This window comes from Centruroides sculpturatus, unplaced genomic scaffold (genome assembly GCF_000671375.1).
Source record: "Centruroides sculpturatus isolate CEXI.00-Female unplaced genomic scaffold, Cexi_2.0 scaffold400, whole genome shotgun sequence".
NCBI lineage: Eukaryota > Metazoa > Arthropoda > Arachnida > Scorpiones > Buthidae > Centruroides > Centruroides sculpturatus.
In genome coordinates this window covers 144,908-166,299 of record NW_019384654.1, presented here as the reverse complement: position 1 = coordinate 166,299, position 21,392 = coordinate 144,908, and the positions used below count along the sequence as shown (strand labels likewise).

Sequence of the window (21,392 nt, the reverse complement as noted above, 5' to 3'; positions counted from 1 at the left end):
CGTTCCCTAACGGGTACTTTACGCGGATTCGCGTTAGTGTGCCAGGCCTGGACTTTAAGCGTGCACCGAATTAAATAATGACAAAGTTTGTCAATAACAAAATCAAATATTTAATTAAACTTCTAGTAATAAACTATATACAGTATTTAGTAAAAATCAAACAATAATTTATTTAATGAAATTCAACAAGAATCAACTCGACAAAACTCAAATCAATCTATTTCTAACTTAATTCTATTCTCCTTTGGAATTCGACGAAAATCAAAGACTTAACTTATAAACAATAATTCTTATAAATTAAAGATCCTAATCGTCACCTTAATATACTAGGAACCTATTTCCTCAAACTATCAAGACTTTCTATAATCGTCGATCCACAAATCGAATAACTTCAAAATCACCTTGGAACTAGTTGATGCTATCGGACACCTCTCTCGTTCACTGCTACGAAGCTCATCAAAGCTCGTTGCTATCAAGAGTTCACCTCAGGCATCTTCACTTGACGTTCTGTTTTTATACTGTGAGGTGACGTCACAATTCTGAATGAGATCACTCTTCTCATTTACATACTTATTCGCTAACAATAAATTTTTTTCTATTTGTCTGGCAGCCTATTTTCCGACAATAATTGCTAACCTTTTACATTATTCCTTTTCACAATTTTCGGGACGTTTTTATTCTTTAAGGTTTAGCGAGTCCCTAATTCGTGTTTGTGGGGTCTCCCCCCCTTTCTCGTTGCGGACTTACTTTTTTCCGCTCGGGAAGCGCAAGTGTGCGCGAGTTTTTCTACGGCGCTTTTCTTTCGTCGGTGAGTTGGTTTCTCTTCTATTTTTAAGTTCCTAAGGTGAATGGTGAGGAAACCTTCGTCCTAACTAAACATAAGCCCCAAACAAAAATATAATAAAAGCAAAATAAAAGTAAAATAAAAATAACGCTCGGACTTTGGTTCTTTACAAACTGAAAATTTGCTATTACTGTAATTTCCAAATACATGGCCAGTTATTAATCGATATATCAGTTTTTAGTTAATTGCGCATAATAAGGATAGAAATCGAAAATATAAAGCGAAGAATTGCCGAAATTATTTGGCTATACTTTTTGCAGTAAGTAATTAAGCTTGCAATTCCTCTTTAATTTTTCGTTTTGCTATTAATAATTTTCACTCAGAAGAACAAAGTGAGCATTTCACTTACGTCCTTCATGGTCAGGCGAATGGAGGGGAGGCCCAATGGATAAGGTGTAGATAGATTGAATGTAGACCTTTCATCGGAAATACTTTAGATTCTTCATTTTGACTCGCATTCGATTCAATCGGAGCGCGAACTTGTAATTTACCCTGTCAGTATTCCGGCATGCATAAGTTGGATATGGAGAAATTAAGTGTGATTTTATCCTAAATGTAATAATTGAGAAATTAATATATAATTGACTTCAAAAAGAAACTTATGCAAAAGACAAAATATAAATTTTAACAGAAAACAACAAAATTGCAAGACAGCCCACTTTGGAAAGTTCTATATCTTTGCACTCTAAAGCAAAAATATTTGCAAAATTTAAAAATAATAACTGATTCCCTTTATTTTTATTCCTATTCTTATTTTCTTTATTTCTATGGTATATCTTTTGTCAGAAGGCTCTTACTTTCTTAACGCCGTTTTTTAATGCTCTAAAATATTTTATTTCACTAATAGTATATTGAAAGAAAAATGTACTAAAATCATCTTAAACGTATTGTCAGACTGTTGTTTAAAAAATAAAAAAGGATAATATCGTTTACAGGTATAAAGACATAAAGAAAACTTTTCAATTTGAATCATTATAAATGCTGTGTGTTATAAGAGAGTTGCATAGTTGTGTGACAAAATTTTATAGAATTTTTGCATAGTGACATTTCCGAAATAATTCCGTTCCTTCGTAATATGATAGATAATATACAGTATGTGTTTCGTAGTTTCAAACATCGTTCTTATTCTATTGCGACAAAATTTTATTATTTACACTAGAGTTACGCGAGGACAAAATTGCAGTTAATGCAGTAAAACAATTAACGTTGAAACGAAATTTTACTTTTAATATTATAATTACTAATGATTATTATTTTGTATAGGCCTGCATTGCGTTAGAACGTTTAAAATAAACGGTTAAAATTTTAGGATTCATTAGCTAATAGTTTTAAACGTTTGAGCCTAGAGGCAAAATGTTTGTTGTTGGGTTAGCAACCCGTCCCTGTAAAAATTATAAGTGCTAAAGAAACAGCAAGAAAAAACAGAAATTTCGATTGAATGAGCGGAAGTTCGGCTCCAAGTAATATGACAGCGTCTGATGAAACGCACAAACGGTGTTCGAAACGATCTTTTCCGCCAGAAATATTACGAAAATTGAAACGGGAAGTGTGCGTACTCTATACTAGAGTGGAAGACTCGCTCAGCTACTACAGACATTTGATGAAAACCGATTTGATTTACTCGCTATCAGTGAGGTTAGATGAGAAACAAACGGCCGAATCAGTAGTGATGTCAAGACCATTATGCACATGGGCCATGTAGAGAGGTACGAACGTGCAGCAGGTCTTATTTTGAGTAAACGAATGACAAAGACACTATTTGAATGGAGGCCATTTAGTGATCGTATTGTGACCTTTCGGGTCGGCACCTCTTTAGTGCTTTGTCAGGATTGACACCACCGTGTTTATCGGAACACGGAAGCCGAGACGGCAATTTCTACGCCACACAGTCGCGCGAGCAGTCCCGTAAGTGGTCAGACATTTACATTTACATTTACTAAAGGATTAGAAGACCACCACCAATAGGTATAGCCTTGGAAAAGAAAAGATGAAGAGTTGTAGAAGAAGTGAGAAGAGTGAAGAGAAGAAAAAGGGTAGATAGGAAAGAGTGAAATATGACATCTCAGAGCACCTGCCGAGTGCCATTTATTAAACACAAATAGCCAAAATACAGTGGAATACAGTATAACTGCCCCTGTTTTGAGGCAGTAGGATTAGCCATTACGGCTGACTCGCCTTGGAGCTTAACAAACAATCACGCGCGAATGTACAACCCAAATGAGGGTATAGACAAATCCTCCATGGGAGGGAACAAAAGAAAACAACCCTTCTTTACAAAAAACAGCCCCAAACCGGGTAAAATGACCCTTAACGGCTACCTTGTCAAAGGGCCTGCACACAAACTAACGCGTATGTACATCCCCTATCAAGGGGGAGAAAACCTCCATAACCTTGGAGGTTACAAAAACGCGAGCGACAAATTCTTCGGTAAAGGGACTAGAGACAATGACATTGTTCCTTCAGGTCCAGTGGTACGTGACCAAAGCTCCGTTAAGACACCAACCATTTTAAAACAAAGAACAAAGAACGGTGCCACAATTTATGCCCGTGTAACATTACAAGCCTACCCTGCAACGCCTTGAGGCACAGGCAAAATTAGGGGCAGCCGAAGACGCATAGTCTTAGAGCAGACCTTCACAAATGCAAGCCCGAGTTGAATGTTACCAGGAGGGTCGCTTACCTAACGGACTTCAAGATGTCTATCGCCCTGATGAAGGTTTCGAAAGCCTGGAGGGTCCTATGATTGGTAAGGAAATCTTTCATCTGGCAAGACCAGTGAAAGCCAACATCAGCCAGAGTGCCTGCCAGAAGCCTTCTTTCTACTTTATATTTTGGACACAAATTATGTGCTTTGCGTTTTGGTCCTCATCCATACAGCAGAGGCATTTTGAGTCTTCTTTATTAAGAAATCGTTTCAGATATGCTCGAAAGTTTCCATGGCCTATTATAAATTGTGAGGTGGCGAAGTTGGGCTGGTAGAAGTTCATAGTTTGTCTGTCCATAACACTTGGTAGAAACTCGAAGGCATGTCGGCCTGTATTCTCTGATTCCCACCGGCGTTGCCAAAGTTGCATTATGGTGTTGTTTAACTTGGCTTTAATGAGGCTTGTCGGAAGAGAGCTTAGTGAGATGGGCATGTCCAACCTTGCGGCCCCTTTAGCCAACAGATCTGCCCGCTCATTTCCGCTAACTCCTGAATGTCCTTAACCCAGTGTAAGTGAATCGTCGCTCCTTTTTTTTGGAGTGTTTCGAGAAGATTGATAGATTCTTGAACAATATACAGTATTGTTCGTAACCGTTTGAATTGAGCAAATGCTGTTTTGCTTTCACTGAATATATTGATTGTCTTATTGTGTAGTCTTGGGTTGTGTTTTATGTAATGGAGAGCCCTGAGAATGGCCAGGCTCTCTGCCTGGTTAGACAGATTCATAATGTCAACCGATCGAGAGACAGCATGTGTCTCTCGATCGGTCTAATAAAGTGTAGATCGAGAGACAGCATGTGTCTCTCGATCTACACTTAACAATTAACAATTATTAAATTAAAAATAAAATGGATAAGATACAGAGGTTCTACAGTTTTGTCGCAGAGAGAGATTCACAGAAGGTTCGCGTGGTGAGAAATACCTTTGGTAACAGATATCCCGATCAGGGTCACATCGAATCGAAGAACCGGGTAATAGTTCTTTTTATAAGCTTTTCTAGGATTTGTCCAAGGGTGAAATATCCAGTCGAAATGTCTCGTTGAAATATCCAGGCTCTATCGTGCACTAACACAAAAAAAGCTTGTTGATAAAGGTTATCCTACGGAATGGGCAACGACTTCTTTCCTCTCCGAGGGCTAAAACGGCGACTGACTTTTTTTCGGCCGTCTCTGGCGATATTCACGGACGATTTCGGCCATGCAGAGGTTAATAGTTCACGAGATAGCGTCATGTTGCCTTCGAGAAAATGTAATGGGAGACTTTCTCGGATATTATTATTATTGTAAAAGTTAAGAAGGCCGTACCAGAGGCTTAGCCTTAGAAGAGAAGTAAGAAGAGGATAAGAGAGGGGGGAGGGGAAGATGGGGTAAGTATGATAGGAAAGTGTAAAGAAGAGATTTGTGAGCATCCAGGCCCTGCTCCGTTTGTTGGAACACAAATGAATGTAATACAAAATGTATTGGCTTGCGGTGATCCCTCAGGTAAAGTTGGGAAAAGTGTTTCCCGTCCTGAGACTTTCTCGGATAGCTACAAACAACAACTGTTACGTAACTCAAACAGTATTAGTATTAAAGTCTAGTTATTAAAGAAATTTCTGCTACCTCACATCAATTTTACATCTCGCTTTATTTATAAACACGCCAAAGCGACTGTGGTGCAGATTTTTGCGCTAACCAACGATGCGGAGGACACAATAAAAGATGAATTTTATAAAAAGCTCCAAGACGTCTTTAATGGTATCCCGAATCATGACTTGAGGGTACTGATCAGAGACTTGAATGCCCAATTGGGCAGCAATCGTTGAAGACTTGAGACTGTAATTGTTGCTCATGTATCTCTGTTTATATGAGTGACAATGGAGAAAGGCTAACATCGTTTGTGAACATTACAGGTTGTGTTGGAAACATTTACTTCCAGCATTGGCTTATCCATAAGAAAACCTGGCTGTCACCAGACAGAGGACTTTTAATGAAACAGACTTTATTTGTATTAGTAAATAGTGGAGGTTATCATTGCGCGAATTGAGGATTTACAGAAGTGCAAATTTTAGATCTAACCACGATCAAGTTAAGCTCAAACATCATAAGCAAAAGCAGTTCATGCTAAAATGGACATTCAGTGAGAGAAAAATTATGATCCAATCATTAAATGATGTAATCATCGCAGAAGCATTTACTCTGGAGATGCATAATCTCTTCTCTCTTCTTCGAGATGTAACAGATATACTACGTAGATCTGTGGGAAAACCTCAGGACATTATTATGGAGTTCACCCAAAACATCATTGAAAGATGTCGAGGACGAAAAAACGATCAGTAGATCCGAGATCGCTCGTGGAAGTTAATTGATGAGAGAAAAGATGCAATGCTTAAAAAAGATCAGGCAAAACAATGAGTAAGATGAAGGAAGAAAGCCAAATATACACCGAGTTAGATAGACGTGTAAAGAAAAGCTGTCAGAAAGACAAGAAGGAGTGGTTAGAACGAAAGGGCGTTGAAGCGCAGGAGGTTTTTGACTGGAATGACTCCAAGACTGTACCGCATAGTCAATGAACTGACTGGGATGAAAAGTAACCCAGCATTCCAATAAAACACAAAAACAAGACGCTTCTGATGGCCCAAAATGAGCAGAACAACAGATGGATAGAAGATTTTCAGAAAACATTTAGTCAGGCAGAACCGATCGTCATACACTATTTCGATATTGAGGATACACAGGGTGAGCTTCAGGTAATTCAGAAAATGGTGATATTAGTGATATTACCCTTGAGAAAGTAGTACTTGCAATTAAATGTCTAAAAAATAGCAGTGCAGCCGGTTTTGACAAAATTATTGCTGAGGTTTTGCAGCCTGAAGAGCAGTCTATGTTGGAACAGGTTAACGTTATTGTTTAACAGGGACTGGTATTGTGGGGAGGTCTCAGAAGATCGTTATAGTCAGATTTCCTAAGAGAGGAGATAACTCTGAGCGTACCAACTGGCAAGGTATCAGCCTCCTTTCTGTGCCTAGAAAGGCATTTTTGTATGGTCCTCTTTCGACGCTTGCGGATTTCCCTCTATCAACGATTCAAAGAGGAGCAAGTTGGGATTTGCTGTGGAAGATCGTACAGTGAGCAGATCTTATACCTTGGAAATATCATCGAACAATTCATTGATTATTGACACCCATTTGCTATTAATTTCATTGATTTCAAGAAGGCTTTTGACAGTGTTCACTATGAGTCCCTCTGACAAATCCTGCAATTATATGGTGTATCGACAAACATTTTCATCATTTTCAAGGTCTATATCTGCATTCAAGTTGTTGCGTAAGATTAAAGATGGTCAAATAGACTTCTTTAAAATTATGACAGGAGTCACGAAGGGATCGCCCTTGATTAGGTCATTCAGCAGGAATAAGAGTTTGGTGCGCGCATTGGGGCTGGCACCGAGTGATCTGACCAGGACCGTCTGCAAAAATTTGGGTTTTGCTGACGATATCGCCTTATTAGAGGAAAGTGAGACAATGCTACAACACGCATTGTGTCAGAAGGGACACAAAATTGGCATCAGGATAAACGACATTAAGTTAATTGATATTTAGATCACATCTCCAATGAACAGGTTCTTCAGAGTGTGATATGCAATCTTCATAACTTTGTTGCCAATAGAAAAGTCTTTCTGGCCGGTCACATTTTTTTTAAAGAACAATAGGCTTCCTAAAACAACCATAAAATGGGTTTCCCTGATGCCAAACGACCACGAGAACTTTCCAGGAATACTTGGCTTAAAACTTTTCTTCAAGATTACAAGATGCTCAATATGACCTGAGAGAAAGCTGAAGCTTTTGCCTGTGATCAAAATCGATATAAGATAATTGCTGCCCCAGTATGCTACTTAGCATTGGAAGAACTACTACTAATACTATACATTGCACTATTAATTAATACACAATATGTTCATGATTACGAATGTAATTGCACTGTTATAATAATTAATGTATTAAACATTGCTACTTTATTGATGTTTAACAGAAACCCATTAAAATATAAAATCCAATTACATCATTTGTACTTTCTAATAATTTAACTTCATAAACCATGGAACCTTTCTAAGAAAAACGCAATACAATTGACTTGTAACGTAATCGTAACGTGAAACATAACAGATCATTTTCGTATTATTTTGCAGTTGATAAACAGATGTTCGTCTACAACCGACATAAGTATGCAAAAGTTTTAATAATAAATGCATAAATTATCTTACCTTTTCTAACGCAGTGATATGCAAGATTTTTTTATATTTTTCTTCGTGATATTCTTCTCCGAACAAGATATTTTCTTTTACAGTTGCGTTGAATACCCAAGCTTCTTGAGAAGCATACGAGATCTTTCCTTTCAGAGACACTTCACCAGAAGTAATTGGAATCTCTCCCAACATGGACATTAATAGAGATGTCTAACGAAATTTATGTCATTTAATTATTTGATACGAAATGTTTTGCATAAATAATACAATTATATAAATATTTTAGAAATATTTACGTATTATTATAAGGATATTATTTCAATTATCAATTGCTTTACTTTATCAGCACATATAATGCAACGGATGATAAAACATATTCTGTCAATTCATAAGAAAAACAGACAAATTACATTTATTAATTAATCAATACAAGTTTATTATTTAAGTGTCTAATGGGACTTATGGTATTAGTAGTAGGACGTATTATACTGTCGTCCGGGTGCAGCGAATTAAGGAAACTTATTAAAATATTTGTTTCATTATTATCATTTGTTTCACATATACACACTACGTTTGTGTTTCGGACCACTTGGTCCTTCATCTGCAAGTTATTTTTTATAATTTTATAAAATCTTGTTTTAGCACCTAGTGGCTGTAAACCTACTCATGAGGGACCAAGAGGTCCGAAACACAGAGTCAGCCGATTGCAGAGATAATGTTTAAACGCCAATCGTGTAGACCGCAATTCAGAAAACTTTCATTGCAGAGACGGCATATCTCGCTTTCCACAGTTTAACACCGATTAGAAACAAGTTATTTGATCTACTTTTTGAACTCTTTTGATAGCAGGTTTAGACAGCATTTTATTTGAGTAGAAGTCGCCATATTCATTTGTTGGTGGCAAAGTTTATGTTACAATTGATATTTTTCATGTAATAAATATGGTAAACGAGACGAATCAAGAAAATTATTCATCTCGACAATTACGAAGAGAGAAAGAGATCGAGATCGAAATAACTTTTTAGAAATATATTCCGAAAACGAATTTCGAATTCGATATCGATTTTCTAAATCTGAATTTGTTCGTATTTTATATCGTATTGATGACGAAATTAAGCATCTAGATGGAAGAAGATTGCCATTAACTACTGAACAACAGTTGATAACATTACAATTTTATGCCACTGGAAGCTTTCAGAGGTTAGCCGGTGATCTTATCGGGATTCATATCTGTACTGTATGCAGGTATCTATCAAACTACCATTAAATAAATATAAAAAGCATTTTGTATAATGATAGAGGCGTTTATAATAAAAACGAGGTCTTGCTGCCAGCAGATCAACAAGAAAACAAGGAAGAAAATTCGTTTTGTATAATTTCCCATGCGGTTTATTTATCCCTGAAATGCGATTATTGTAACCTATTTCATCATAAAGTACTCAGCAAATCACTATACATAGAACTAACACTTTACTCTTGCCGAGAAATATAATTTATTTCAAAACAAACGTATTCAGCCTGATTCACAGGCCATCCTCAGGTTGAGAACCAAATTTGAATTAAAGGATTCCGTTAATGAAATACAAAATTCAAAAATTAAAAATTAAATAACCAACGGAGTAACATAAAATAAAAATATAAAAATGTAAATCATATACATATAAGTATTAAGAAATACAATTACTAATACATCCAATAAAACTACTATTTTGACTGGTTAGAGCTCTTATTAAATTTCTTAATTATAAACTTCCATGCAGAGGGAAGACTTTCTGCATTCCTCGCATTTAAACAGCCTTACTGTATTTTACTTCTATAAATCAGCAACTTTTCAGCTGTCAACGCCAAAGATGAGGAAGATAAAGGTTTTGTAATGGCTGCCTCATTCCATTTGAATACAGATCCTTGTGCTTGCGCCATTTGGGACAAAATTGTTGCATTAGACTTCTTTCTGATATTATAACTATGTTTCTAGAGTCTAGGTCCCAAACTCCTGGTGGTTACTCCAATATAGTCTTTTTTAACGCCCAATTGCATATTCTCAAAAAGAATTCTATAAACCCCTGCTTTCTCCTCTGACATTATAACATCCTTATCATTTCTGAGGATTTTGTATAAATTACGGGCCCTTTTTGTAAACATTTTCGAACCTTTTCTGCGAGCAATCTCTTTCATAACGCTATTTATACTTTCATTATTTGTAAATTTTACGATTCCAGTGGGAGAATTTTTAAAAGACCCTTTCTTGATGTTCGCTGCTTCATGCTTCCTAACCATTCCCAGAATTGCGCTTTTTCGGTAACCTATGGTCTTGGCCAACTAACGTCGTTTAACGTAAACTTTGTTTCTGCAATCGGGTGAGTGTGTACAGGTGAAACAGGTGAAAAATAGAGACTGTTTTTTTCTAAATACGTTTCGTGAATTTGCAAAACCTGAAACCTGTAAGATAGAATCCTACTAATAGAATTGTCCCAGTAGATACTTATAAAATAAACTGTATAATAAGGACACAAAGGCATGTGAATCAATAAAATTTTATCTACGAACTTTCGTAGAGGGGCGTACAATCTGTATACAGTATATAAAATCTAATGTATGCTTGTCTGTGTGTCCTTCATGCATTACTACACCATTTATCCGATTATCATAAAACTTTGGGAAGTTGTTTAATACACTCCCGCGTAGGTTTCTGGCTTAGTACATTTATCCTACGATAGGTGGCGCGCGTGTATACGAGCATTTCAGCACGAACAGGAGTTAAAACTTGAAATTTGGAACACAGTTAGGGTACGTCACGAGAACGCACACTAAACAGGGATTTTTTGAAATTTTCCCCACGCGGGAAAAGAGACACAATTAAGGCTTCTACAATGGAAATGTTAAGAGAAAGCAACGTGCTAGATTTACAGGCGCAGATGCGGTTTTTTGCGTTAAATCGAACTTAATTCTAGACCCATATAAAAATTTTTTAATTAGTCTGGAAAAGAAAACCTAATTCTTGCATTTTGTGAAAACGTGAAAGATTGCTGTAATGTAATAATCTTAACTTTCGCTATCGTTACTTTTTATCAAGAAACGCCGGGCTTATCTCCTAGTAATTAAATAATAAAAAAATTCAGTTATACATGCACAATGTTGTTATGCATAAATTTCTAAAATCAATTTTTATAAACTAATACTTTTTGGAAAACATAGAATAAGAATAACTTGTAGATTTAGAATTATATATTAGTTTCATGGAGAAGGAAACTAATAAAGAATTATTGCATTTATATTTTTAAATAAATATTTATATTCAGTTGGAGATATTAGATCAGCAATGACTTAAACACGTAATTATAAACGTCTATAATCAAATTGTATATCATATTTCCCCTTCATTCAGTCAGTTTATTTTAATGCATTACAACAAAGATGAACGATTTTATAACGGATTATGCACACAACAAGTTAATTAAGTCAAATACAAACAATTACATGACGATTTTTCTATTCTGACACAAGTTATATATAATACCTGCCATTTTGCCTAAAAACTACACAAAACATATATTTTTTATTTTCATGAATTCGAATCAAATAAAAATAAAATAAAAAGGGATAAAATATCTTAAGTAACCAAAGAAAGAATTAAAATTTGAAGTCTTTTTATTATAAACAGATAAATGGTTACATTTTGTGTAATTTTTAAAACGGTCGTTAAATCGTAAAGCATGTAATTAATTTAAAATAAATTGAAAAATTAAGATATTTACCTTTCCTGATCCAACTTGACCAACAACAAGTAATAATTCTCCAGGTTGTATATTTAAAGATATCCCATTCAACGTTGTTTCGGTTCCCTTTTAAAACAACAAACAAGCAAAACTAATCTTAAACGTTATAAATAAAAAATAATTATATACTAAACATTAATTCATGACACATGTTAATAAATTTAAAATTAATTAGTTTATTGTTTTTAAAATGAATTATTTGTACAGTATATATCGTACGTCAATTGAATGTCCCGTAACATTTTTATTAATAACCTGACACCCTGTAAAATAAAGTCGATAAAACGGATTTTCTCAGCCACCGTTTAATAAAGTTTTTATCTGTTATTTCAGTAGTAACACCAACAAGTAGAGAATATAACGTGGTAGGAATTTCTTCAATGAGAACATTCTCTGAACTTGTTTGTGACACGTGACACTCCCAACAAATTCAAGTTACTGACAATAGAACGCAATACTATTTTTTAATACAATATTTTTCTATCACATAGTCATTATGTAAAGAGGTATTTTTCAGGCGACCACTCCTTATTGGGTCAGTGAATTCTCGACATATTTTAAAATTTACTGATAGCTTGATAAACAGGTGTTTTGCTCGTTTACTCTAGAACTTATTTGATGTTCAGAAAAACCGACTTTATGCAAGGTCAAAATTTTTTTGTTTTTTTGCAACAGTGAGTGAAGGATTCTTACCCATTATAATAATTTCAGTACAGCACTATCTATGCAAAATCGAGTCAACAACTGCCGATAAACGGCACACACACATTTATTTATATTAGCAGAATGCATTTGATACACTCAACACACGAAATGATGTAATAATTTACGCAAATGATGAAATGTGAAAAATACTGGAAAACAACTAGTGGTCTTAAACTTTTCCAAATGACTGTAACATGTGACCAATACTAAAGTGACAATCAAGACCATTCCTAGACAATTATACCAATGGAATCTATGCTCACGATGCCAGATGTCACTGACCCGTAGCCATCGTCAATAAAGATTGCAGTGGTGTAGGGCTGAATTAATATAAAACTGTTCTGATTGAAAATGAATCGTATTCAGTGAAGATTCAGTCCCATTCTGATCTGTGTCTTGGCAACCCGCATAGGCGTGTATCGACATATTCTGGCTATTATGGACTCTGGCTTTTACTTTCGAATATTACAAGTTAAAACAACAGCCAGTTGAAACCAATATATCTGCAACAATACTCATTGCATGAGAATATAGATTAATAATGCTAATTAAAATGCACACGGAATAAACCATTGTGACGAACACAATTTTGGCATTTAATTTTCCCCCATTTAATAAAATTGCGACAAATGACAGAAGAGTAAATAATTTTGATGTAGGATACGTTAATTACTTGATATTCCGCTTATATATAAAAACATTGAAATTGTTTTCATACCTTTCCTAAAGTATAAACAATTAAACAATATTAATTGTTAAACTCTGAAAATATTTATTTAAAGATTAACACAGAATGCTTTCCAGGAATGACTTTTATGGGGAGCTGACCCCTATTCAGGCGTTATTTGCAAGGAGAAAATCCAGAAAACTCAAAGCTGCCAGCCTGCTCAATCAAGGCGCGAACCCACAACCAAACTGCCAGTGTTTAGGATCTGATCACCTTCACTATGTAACGGCGTCCACTCAGCCATTGGAGGGCCATCTATTTTAAACTAATATCAGAGATCTGATCAGCAAGCATTCCCTCTTGAAATGTTTCAAGTTACAATGTTTGGTAAATTTACAATACTGGTTGTTTTATATCAGGTCACGTGTACACTTCCTATTGTAGTAAAGTTAATTGACGTAGAATTAGTTATCGAATTAAAGTTATTTGTAAATTTGACACAATGTAAACTCAATATAAATTTTTCATACCATTAAAAAACAATCAAAAGAGGGATATTACGACCAATGTGTAAATAGGTGCAAGATTCTACGGTATATTTTTACAAATAATTTCATTACTATTATTTATGTCTTACATCATAACCACAATTAAAATTGCATCATCGATTAATTTAATAAAGTTACTTGAATTTGGTTCCTGCAAACCTTGTCCATTTTTATTTAAGAAACAACAATATATTTACAAATATTTCCAATACAAATCACATTAAATTTTATAGTTATACATAGGTTGCAATGCATGCAGTATTTTATAATATTACCACAATTTAAACATTTATGAAAAGTATGTAGCGTTACAAAGACCTGTGAACAAAAATACAAACATTTTTCTTGTATGCAAGGTAGTTTAAAATTCTTTTAAAAACAAGCAAGGTCTGTATCAGGAAAAATATTTTTTTGAAATCAATCCACGTGATAAGGAAAAGTAACACAAGAGTAATCTACAAACGTAGCAATAACTTCTGGAATGACTTACTGTGAGAAAGGCTTTTTCAATTTAGAAGTTACACACGTAAATAAAATCCGAGAAAACTCCACGTTCCAACTAATCGGGCGAGTGTCATCCCGATACTAACTACCATAATTTTGTAGTGTTATTCAATTATCTACTAGTAAATCAAAATGACTGTTGTTTTCGTTGAAATCTTAATGGATATCGCTAACTTTTTCACTAATTTATATATATACATATATAGATTCAAAAAACAGAACAACCAGCGGCGATCAATAATTTTACGTGAAAATGCTTCTAATTAAGATACATCTACAATACTTTAAAATTATCGAATTAAACGAATCGCAAAAGTTATTATTATCATGGTTAAACTTAAATTTAAAGCCAAGTCTTACTTTTTCCCATGCAGCTGTGACAGTATCCATGCGTATTTCCTTTAAATTATCTTCTTCTTCTACCGTTTTGGCAGCATTATTCTCTTTTTCATGAAGGAGTAGGAAACCCTAAATTAAAATTCCGAAAATGTTATTTATATTAATGGAAGTTTGCACACTGCGAAATACGCGGTTAAGGTGCTGTGCTACTACTCCTGGGATTTAAAATCAACTCGTGGTTATTAAAAAAACTAAAGTATTTTTTATAACACGATCTATTTCAATAATGTCTAGCCTTGTGTCTAACTACCCGATTTTCCCAAGCTTTGATTTGGCTAAAACGTTAATTTATTTAACAAAAGAGGCCAGAACAAAATGACTAATAATGAATATCTACTTCTGTAGAAAAAATGATTATACGGTGTTTTATAAACGTTGAAATACCAATATTATAAATTTGTTATTTAAGTTACTCTACTTATTTCTAGATTTTATTATAAATAACAATAGTCGTATGACCGATGTATTTCAGTTCTTTTACTTGTAAAATTGTTTCGTTATACGTATGCTACACAGATTTCACAAAATTGAATATATCGTTTTCATCCGAATCATGTATAATCCTGATTCCTCACAGAGAAAGAAAATGCAAAAACTTGTGTAAAGCACGATATTAACTTTTATCAGGTTTGAACAGATGTTACTAAATTTTTTAACATACAAAACAAATACAGCACACTTGAGTTAACTTGTATTGTAAAATTGCTTCTGTCATACATACAATAATATTTTTAACAGGTTCTATGAAAAGTCATCCGAAAAACTTTAGCTAAATGTTGTAGTATTGGAATACAGTATATTTTTTAAAAAGTTTTCTTATGCCGAACTATTCCGCGATAAACAAAGAATGTATCGTCAGAATATTGAAAATTAGTTTGCACACTTAATATCATATTGATACTTACTAACTTCCCCATCATGCTTACATTGATAAATCTTTATCACTTAGTTCATCCTCACTTATTAATGAGTATGCTGAAGATATTAAAATTGCTATTTCCAACCCATACATTCTCGGTTTAATATTTGATCTCAGACTGTTATTTAAATTTTCCGTAGAAAACTTGACTAAAAATCTCTGTTCGTCGGGAAGTGAATACTCTGGAATAATTTTGAATCTGTACTTAACAGAAATACACTTAGCTCAATATTTTTTACTAATATTCAATCCGCAGTTGACTAGGCTTTATTTGTTTGGGCCCCGGTCTCAGTGTCCTTATTGAATAAATTTAATGCCGAATTACCTAAATACAGTAGAGCGTCAATTATCCGAAAGAATTCCAGTCGGAAAATTTAAATTTTCGCCAGTGCTGTGGCGCTGCAATCTTTGGCTTTGTCTCGGGCTACTCAAATATTTTACGTTTCTGATACTAAATTAACTTTTGAGGTATAATTTTTTATTGTTTTTATATTTTTCAATATATTGATTTTGTTCGTACAAAATAAAAAATAATTTTTAACGATACAATTGTCTTCGTTAGGCTTAACATCGACGAAAATTCAACGCAAAGCGACACGCAACGAAGAAAAATTTCAACATCGGATACGTTAAACTATTTTTTCGTACACAATCGGTTATCCGAAATATCAGTTATCCGAACAACTCCAGTCCCCAATTGATTCGGATAATCGACGCTCTACTGTATATTTAATTCTTAATAAACTTACTCATCTACTTTTACAGACCGACGTAGCCAATTCCCGTTTAGTCTTACATTTCCTCTTCAAACGTATAGAACATTATGATCAAACATACATTTAAAAAATTTTATCGGTTTAATTCCTTCACAATATATTCACATTCGTATTCTATTTGTTACCACAAGATAAAGTCCCGCATTCAATCACCCTTTTGCCGTTTGAGTGTCACTATTCAATCATTTTTATATCGCAACAATAAAGAAACGAAAACTCTTGAGGACAAGTTATATCTACATTTTCATACATTGATAGCTATTTGTAAAGAAATACTTTATTTTGATTATTGTTTTAAATATTCATTTACGCAATTGTATTATTATTATTTCTGATGCTAGTGAGATTCTACTGAAGATCATTCAACAGCGTATGTGCTCAACTTTAGACAGAGAGATACCAGATATACAAGCAAGTTTCCCAAAGGGAAGAGAAACACATGATCATATCGTAATCTTCGATGGATCATGGAAACAGCGAGGAAATACCAAAAATATATATACCTGTTCTTTATTAATTACTGAAAGGTTGTCGATTGTATTACAACAAGTTGTGGAAGTGCGTCAAATAAATCGGAATTTCACCGCATCTCACTCAATTCTTATGATCGCTGTATACTAGTCAGGAAGCAATGTATGAAATAGTAACAAAAAACTGGTTAAAAATTAGAAGGAACACCCTCTACAGCTGAATCCTTTCACCATGACTATTCACTTTGTACGCAGAGATGGCGATTAGAAAAGCAGATTTGAATGAGTATAACATTGGAGTGAAAATTGGAAGTAGAAAAATTAATAGTCTGAGATATGTAGATGACAACACGCTGCTCACGGAAAGTCAGGAGGATCTAGAGCAGTTGCTACTGAAAGCCAAGCATTAAAATGCAAAAGTAGGCTGCTTCTTATCTACAAGAAGACCAAAATAATTATAACTGCAAATAATGCGAAAGTCAAAATAGTGAGCAACAATGAAGAAATCGAGGTATTGGAAGAAGTTTTATTCCTCGGGTCCAAAATCGACCGTAATGACGATTGCAGTCCTGAAATCAGTCCTGCATAGCTCTTGGACAAATCTCGATGATAAGCATAAACAGCTTTTGAAAGAGCAAAGACATCTCCCTCCAAATTAAATGCAAATTAGTTATCGCTATTATCTTTCCCATGGCCATATATATGACTGTGAAACGTGAACTCTAAAGAAAGAGGACAAAACAAAGATCGACGATTTCCAACTGTGGTGCTGGAAACATAATTTTTATTATGCATAGCGGGATCAGGACATGCATGTATTATACATTAATAAAAGTTAACGAAAGAACGAATGTGGTGTTATAGACGGCTATTGCGCATCCCAAATACAGCGAGGATCACCAACAAAATTGTCTTAGACAGAGTCCAACCGAAAATCTAATGAAATCCCAGATCATCAAACAAATATTATCCTTTTATAATCATACTAGCTGCAAGGACCCGCTTCGCTGGATTTTTATTTGTTCGTACATTTGTATATAATATAGTTTTTTATATATATAAAAGACTGTTTTTCTAAGTAATCTAGAATCTAGCTGCAAGGACAAGCTTCACTGGGTTTTTATTTGTGGGCAAAAAGTAACGATAGTGAAGATTAAGAGAATTACATTATAGCCAATCTTAACAGTTTTCACAGAATGCAAGAATTATGTCCCCGTTTCCAGACTAATTAGAGAATTTTTACATGAGTCTAAAAATATGTTTGATTTCCCACAAAAAACTGCCTGTAAATCTTGCATGCCGCTTTATATTAACACTTCCTTTGTTACTCAACACTTTCGTTGTTAACACTTCCATTGTTAACACTTCCATTGTTAACACTTCTATTGTTAACACTTCCATTGTTGACACTTCCATTGTTACACATCTTCGAAGTCAGCCACTTTCAACCTCATATCTCCCGCACCCTTATAGCTATCGAGACGCAACCACCCCTATGCACGAATGGAGACTTGGGGCTACCACCACATACAAACACTATTCACGTGCGATGTGTAGTTTTGGCGAAAACGTGAGATATAGGGACATACATGTCCATTTATATATATATATATATATAGATATAGATATAGATATAGATAGATATAATATAATAAGAACTTGAGAAGGCGATCATGCTGGAGATAATTAGCAGAAAACAGAGCGAGGCCGACCAAGGATTCGGTGGCTTGACTCAATTGAAAAGTCACTGAATTTTTTATAATTGAAGGTGACTGTGCAAGATAGAAAGGCATGGAGAGCTTTGGCCGATAGTCGAATACAACTAAACAAATAGTACAAAATAAAATTATTATTAATATTTTATAAAATTATTTCTTGTATGTTTTTATTGAATATGTTATCTAACCGTTGTACCAGAGGAAACGCTTATTGTCCAAGAGACATTTCCTTCCTTCTTTCAAAGCAAATCTTATAATATAATGAAGATGAATTGATAACAATAATAATAATAATGATAAATCTCCTGTAGTCACCAGCTGGTTGTAATAGGAGATTCTAGTAACTTTACTGATTCATAGAGCAATACGGGCTGCGGCACAAACAACTGGTATGAATACCCATGCCAGTAAGGTATATGGAGTGTAATCAAGCTAAGAGTGACCACACCCATATTTTGTGAAGATATTTATAATGATAGTAACCAGATGTAAGTGTGATACCGGCTCGGACGTTGCCAGGGTTAACACGGTCCGCGTTAGGCAGAGGCTCACGTTCGAAAATAGGCCACAGTCTCCTTTTGTTACTGGTGGTAAAAGCAGCGCCAGCCCAACATGGCTACTGCAATGCCCTCAACAGATGAGAGGAACCAACTTATCCTTGGTGTTTCTGTGACAATGCATATACAGACCACAAAAGATAGAAAACCATGCCAATCGATGGAATGGACAATAGATCGACACAACAATATCCTCACTTCACTGTCGCCGAACAAAGAAGTGTTGATCAAAAAAGAACAATTATACATACAACCTTGTCCTACAAACAACACTTGAACTTATCAAACAACAGGTTGCAGATCGAATACAACAGACAGAAACATCTAACGTTAATGAAAATCACGTAATCTGTCAGGATAATCCAGCAAAAAGCACTGATTACAGCAAACACACAACAACTACAACAAATGATACCACAGACACTTCCTGTTCGGATTCTCACAAATATCTTATCAATAAAGAAGTAATCTATTGATTAAGTATTATATTAAGTGTAGAAATTAATTTTTATTTTTTTTCCAAATAAAGACGTTTGCTATTGGTCAGTGCAACTTATGCTCAGTAATTAAATAGTAGAAGTCTTCGGATATAATCCGTATAAGCTTACAGAGTCAAATAACATTGATCAAGCTAGTGTAAAAATTAAAAAAAACTAATTTCTTTTATCAATGGAACTGCCAGAGTATATTTAAAATATCTGCATATCATTCTGGGGAATCTGAGATTAAATTAAACCCAACCTAATTATTATCCAATATTGAGCAAGCTAGTGTAAAAATTAAAATAACTATGTATGTTAAAGTAAAAGAACTATTTTTTATCAATAGAACTGCCAGAGTATATTTAAAATATTTGCATATTATTCTGGGGAATCTGAAATTAAACCCAACCTAATTAATATCCAATATTTGTTTATGAAGTAGGCTATAGAAAACACCGCACTAATAATAACCTTTCCTACCAGGTCATTGATATAATGGCTCGACCAAACTATAAGCATAAAATGACCTGTTTTATTGCTCAAAGCAGAAACAGAGTTTAACAAAGCAAAAAACAAAACAAAAACGTAAACAGTATGTTCGAACGTAAACAGTATGTTCGTCTTCAGGTGAGAAATTCTAATCGCATAACGGTGATAGTGATATAAAGATATTTTGATCTAATTTTTCGTATAATTTTCGTGAATTTTCTTAAATATTGCATGTTGCTTAGGTACAAATTTCTGCATACAATGCAAGCTGACATTTCTGTGTAACCCTATTTTCATTGTATTCAACTAATTTTATTTCTTGCTTATTTATGAAATTTCAATTTTTAGAAACTTATTCGAATTCCTCAAATTATTAATTTTTAGAAGTATTCAATTCCAACCATAACTAATTACAGTAAAGACTTCTACTTCTATTCATAAAAGCTTAAAAACTTATATGGATTGGCATGTCATCTCAATTTCGTCAATGTGAATAAATTCGAACTCATTTTCACAATACAGTTTTCTGTAATGTATGGTGAAAATCGAAGATAAAACGATTTTTTTTTACAAGTCGAACCTGAATTTCAGGCATTGTTCAGGTTAAATTAAATCTTCGTATCTAAAACCTTATAATATTTGCGTGGAAAAGGTTTCCGGATTATTATATAATTTACCACAAAATGTTGTCTGTTCAGTAGACTTTTTTTGCTTAAGTTTCGGATTTNATGAATCTGTCTTCCCTAGTTGTTTTAGTTATTTTAGATTAAAACTCAACTAAAATAAAGGAATTTGATGGAAAATTTGCCATGTGTCTTTAGAATAAAACACAATATTAGTGTTTATTACGCCACAAATTCTAAATTAGTATTACAGTAGTTAAATTTTAAAAGAATAGGTTTTAAAGTGTTTATTACCTGTATCCTCTTCAATGAAACCAATATATCTGAAACGAAACTCATTGCAATAGAAAATAGATTAATAATGCTAATGAAAATGTACACGGAATAAACCATTGTGACGAACACAATTTTGGCATTTAATTCTCCTCCATTTAATATAATTGTGACAAATGACAGAAGAGTAAATAATTTTGTTATAGGATACGACAATATACTTGATATTCCGCTTACATATAAAATCATTCGAATTGTTTTCATTTCTTTCCTAAAATATAAACAATTAAACAATATTAATCACAAAACTCTGAAAATATTTATTTAAAAAATTAACACATTAGCATATAGAAATTATATTAAAATCTGTGTAAACCGGGATCCCAGAATCGGATATTGTTCAATATTTTTCCAGTTTGTCAAATTTATATTTCGTACAATATATATATATATATATATATATACATACATATATTTCAAACAATATATAGGGGAGACCGAGGCAAAATCGGCATGTTAACCTTTACTTAAATTTTGTGTAATAAATACTGCTGTAAACTGAAAAAAAAGCTTTGCATATTGTCTATTGGAATGTTACCTTACTATAGAACTGGTTAAAATCAGTTTGGAAATAAAAATAATTAAAATAATTACAACTTTACAAGAAGAGAGAAATTGACGAAGTTGCCCCGGGTATAGGGGCAAGATCGGCAA

At 33.9% G+C, this 21,392-nt stretch overlaps 1 protein-coding gene across 6 annotated transcripts in view; it reads right to left on the bottom strand.

Annotated features, from left to right (window-relative positions):
• LOC111626373 (multidrug resistance-associated protein 4-like) overlaps positions 1-21,392 on the bottom strand; it is a 169,210-nt gene that overhangs the window by 86,491 nt on the left and 61,327 nt on the right. For all 6 annotated transcript variants that reach the window (XM_023369722.1, XM_023369721.1, XM_023369718.1 and 3 more), the window contains 4 exons: positions 20,700-20,949; positions 14,333-14,440; positions 11,528-11,614; positions 7,791-7,982 (listed from right to left, as the gene is read on the bottom strand). In XM_023369722.1, coding sequence (XP_023225490.1) covers positions 7,791-7,982; positions 11,528-11,614; positions 14,333-14,440; positions 20,700-20,949 — 637 coding nt within the window. The remainder of the gene's footprint in view (positions 1-7,790; positions 7,983-11,527; positions 11,615-14,332; positions 14,441-20,699; positions 20,950-21,392) is intronic.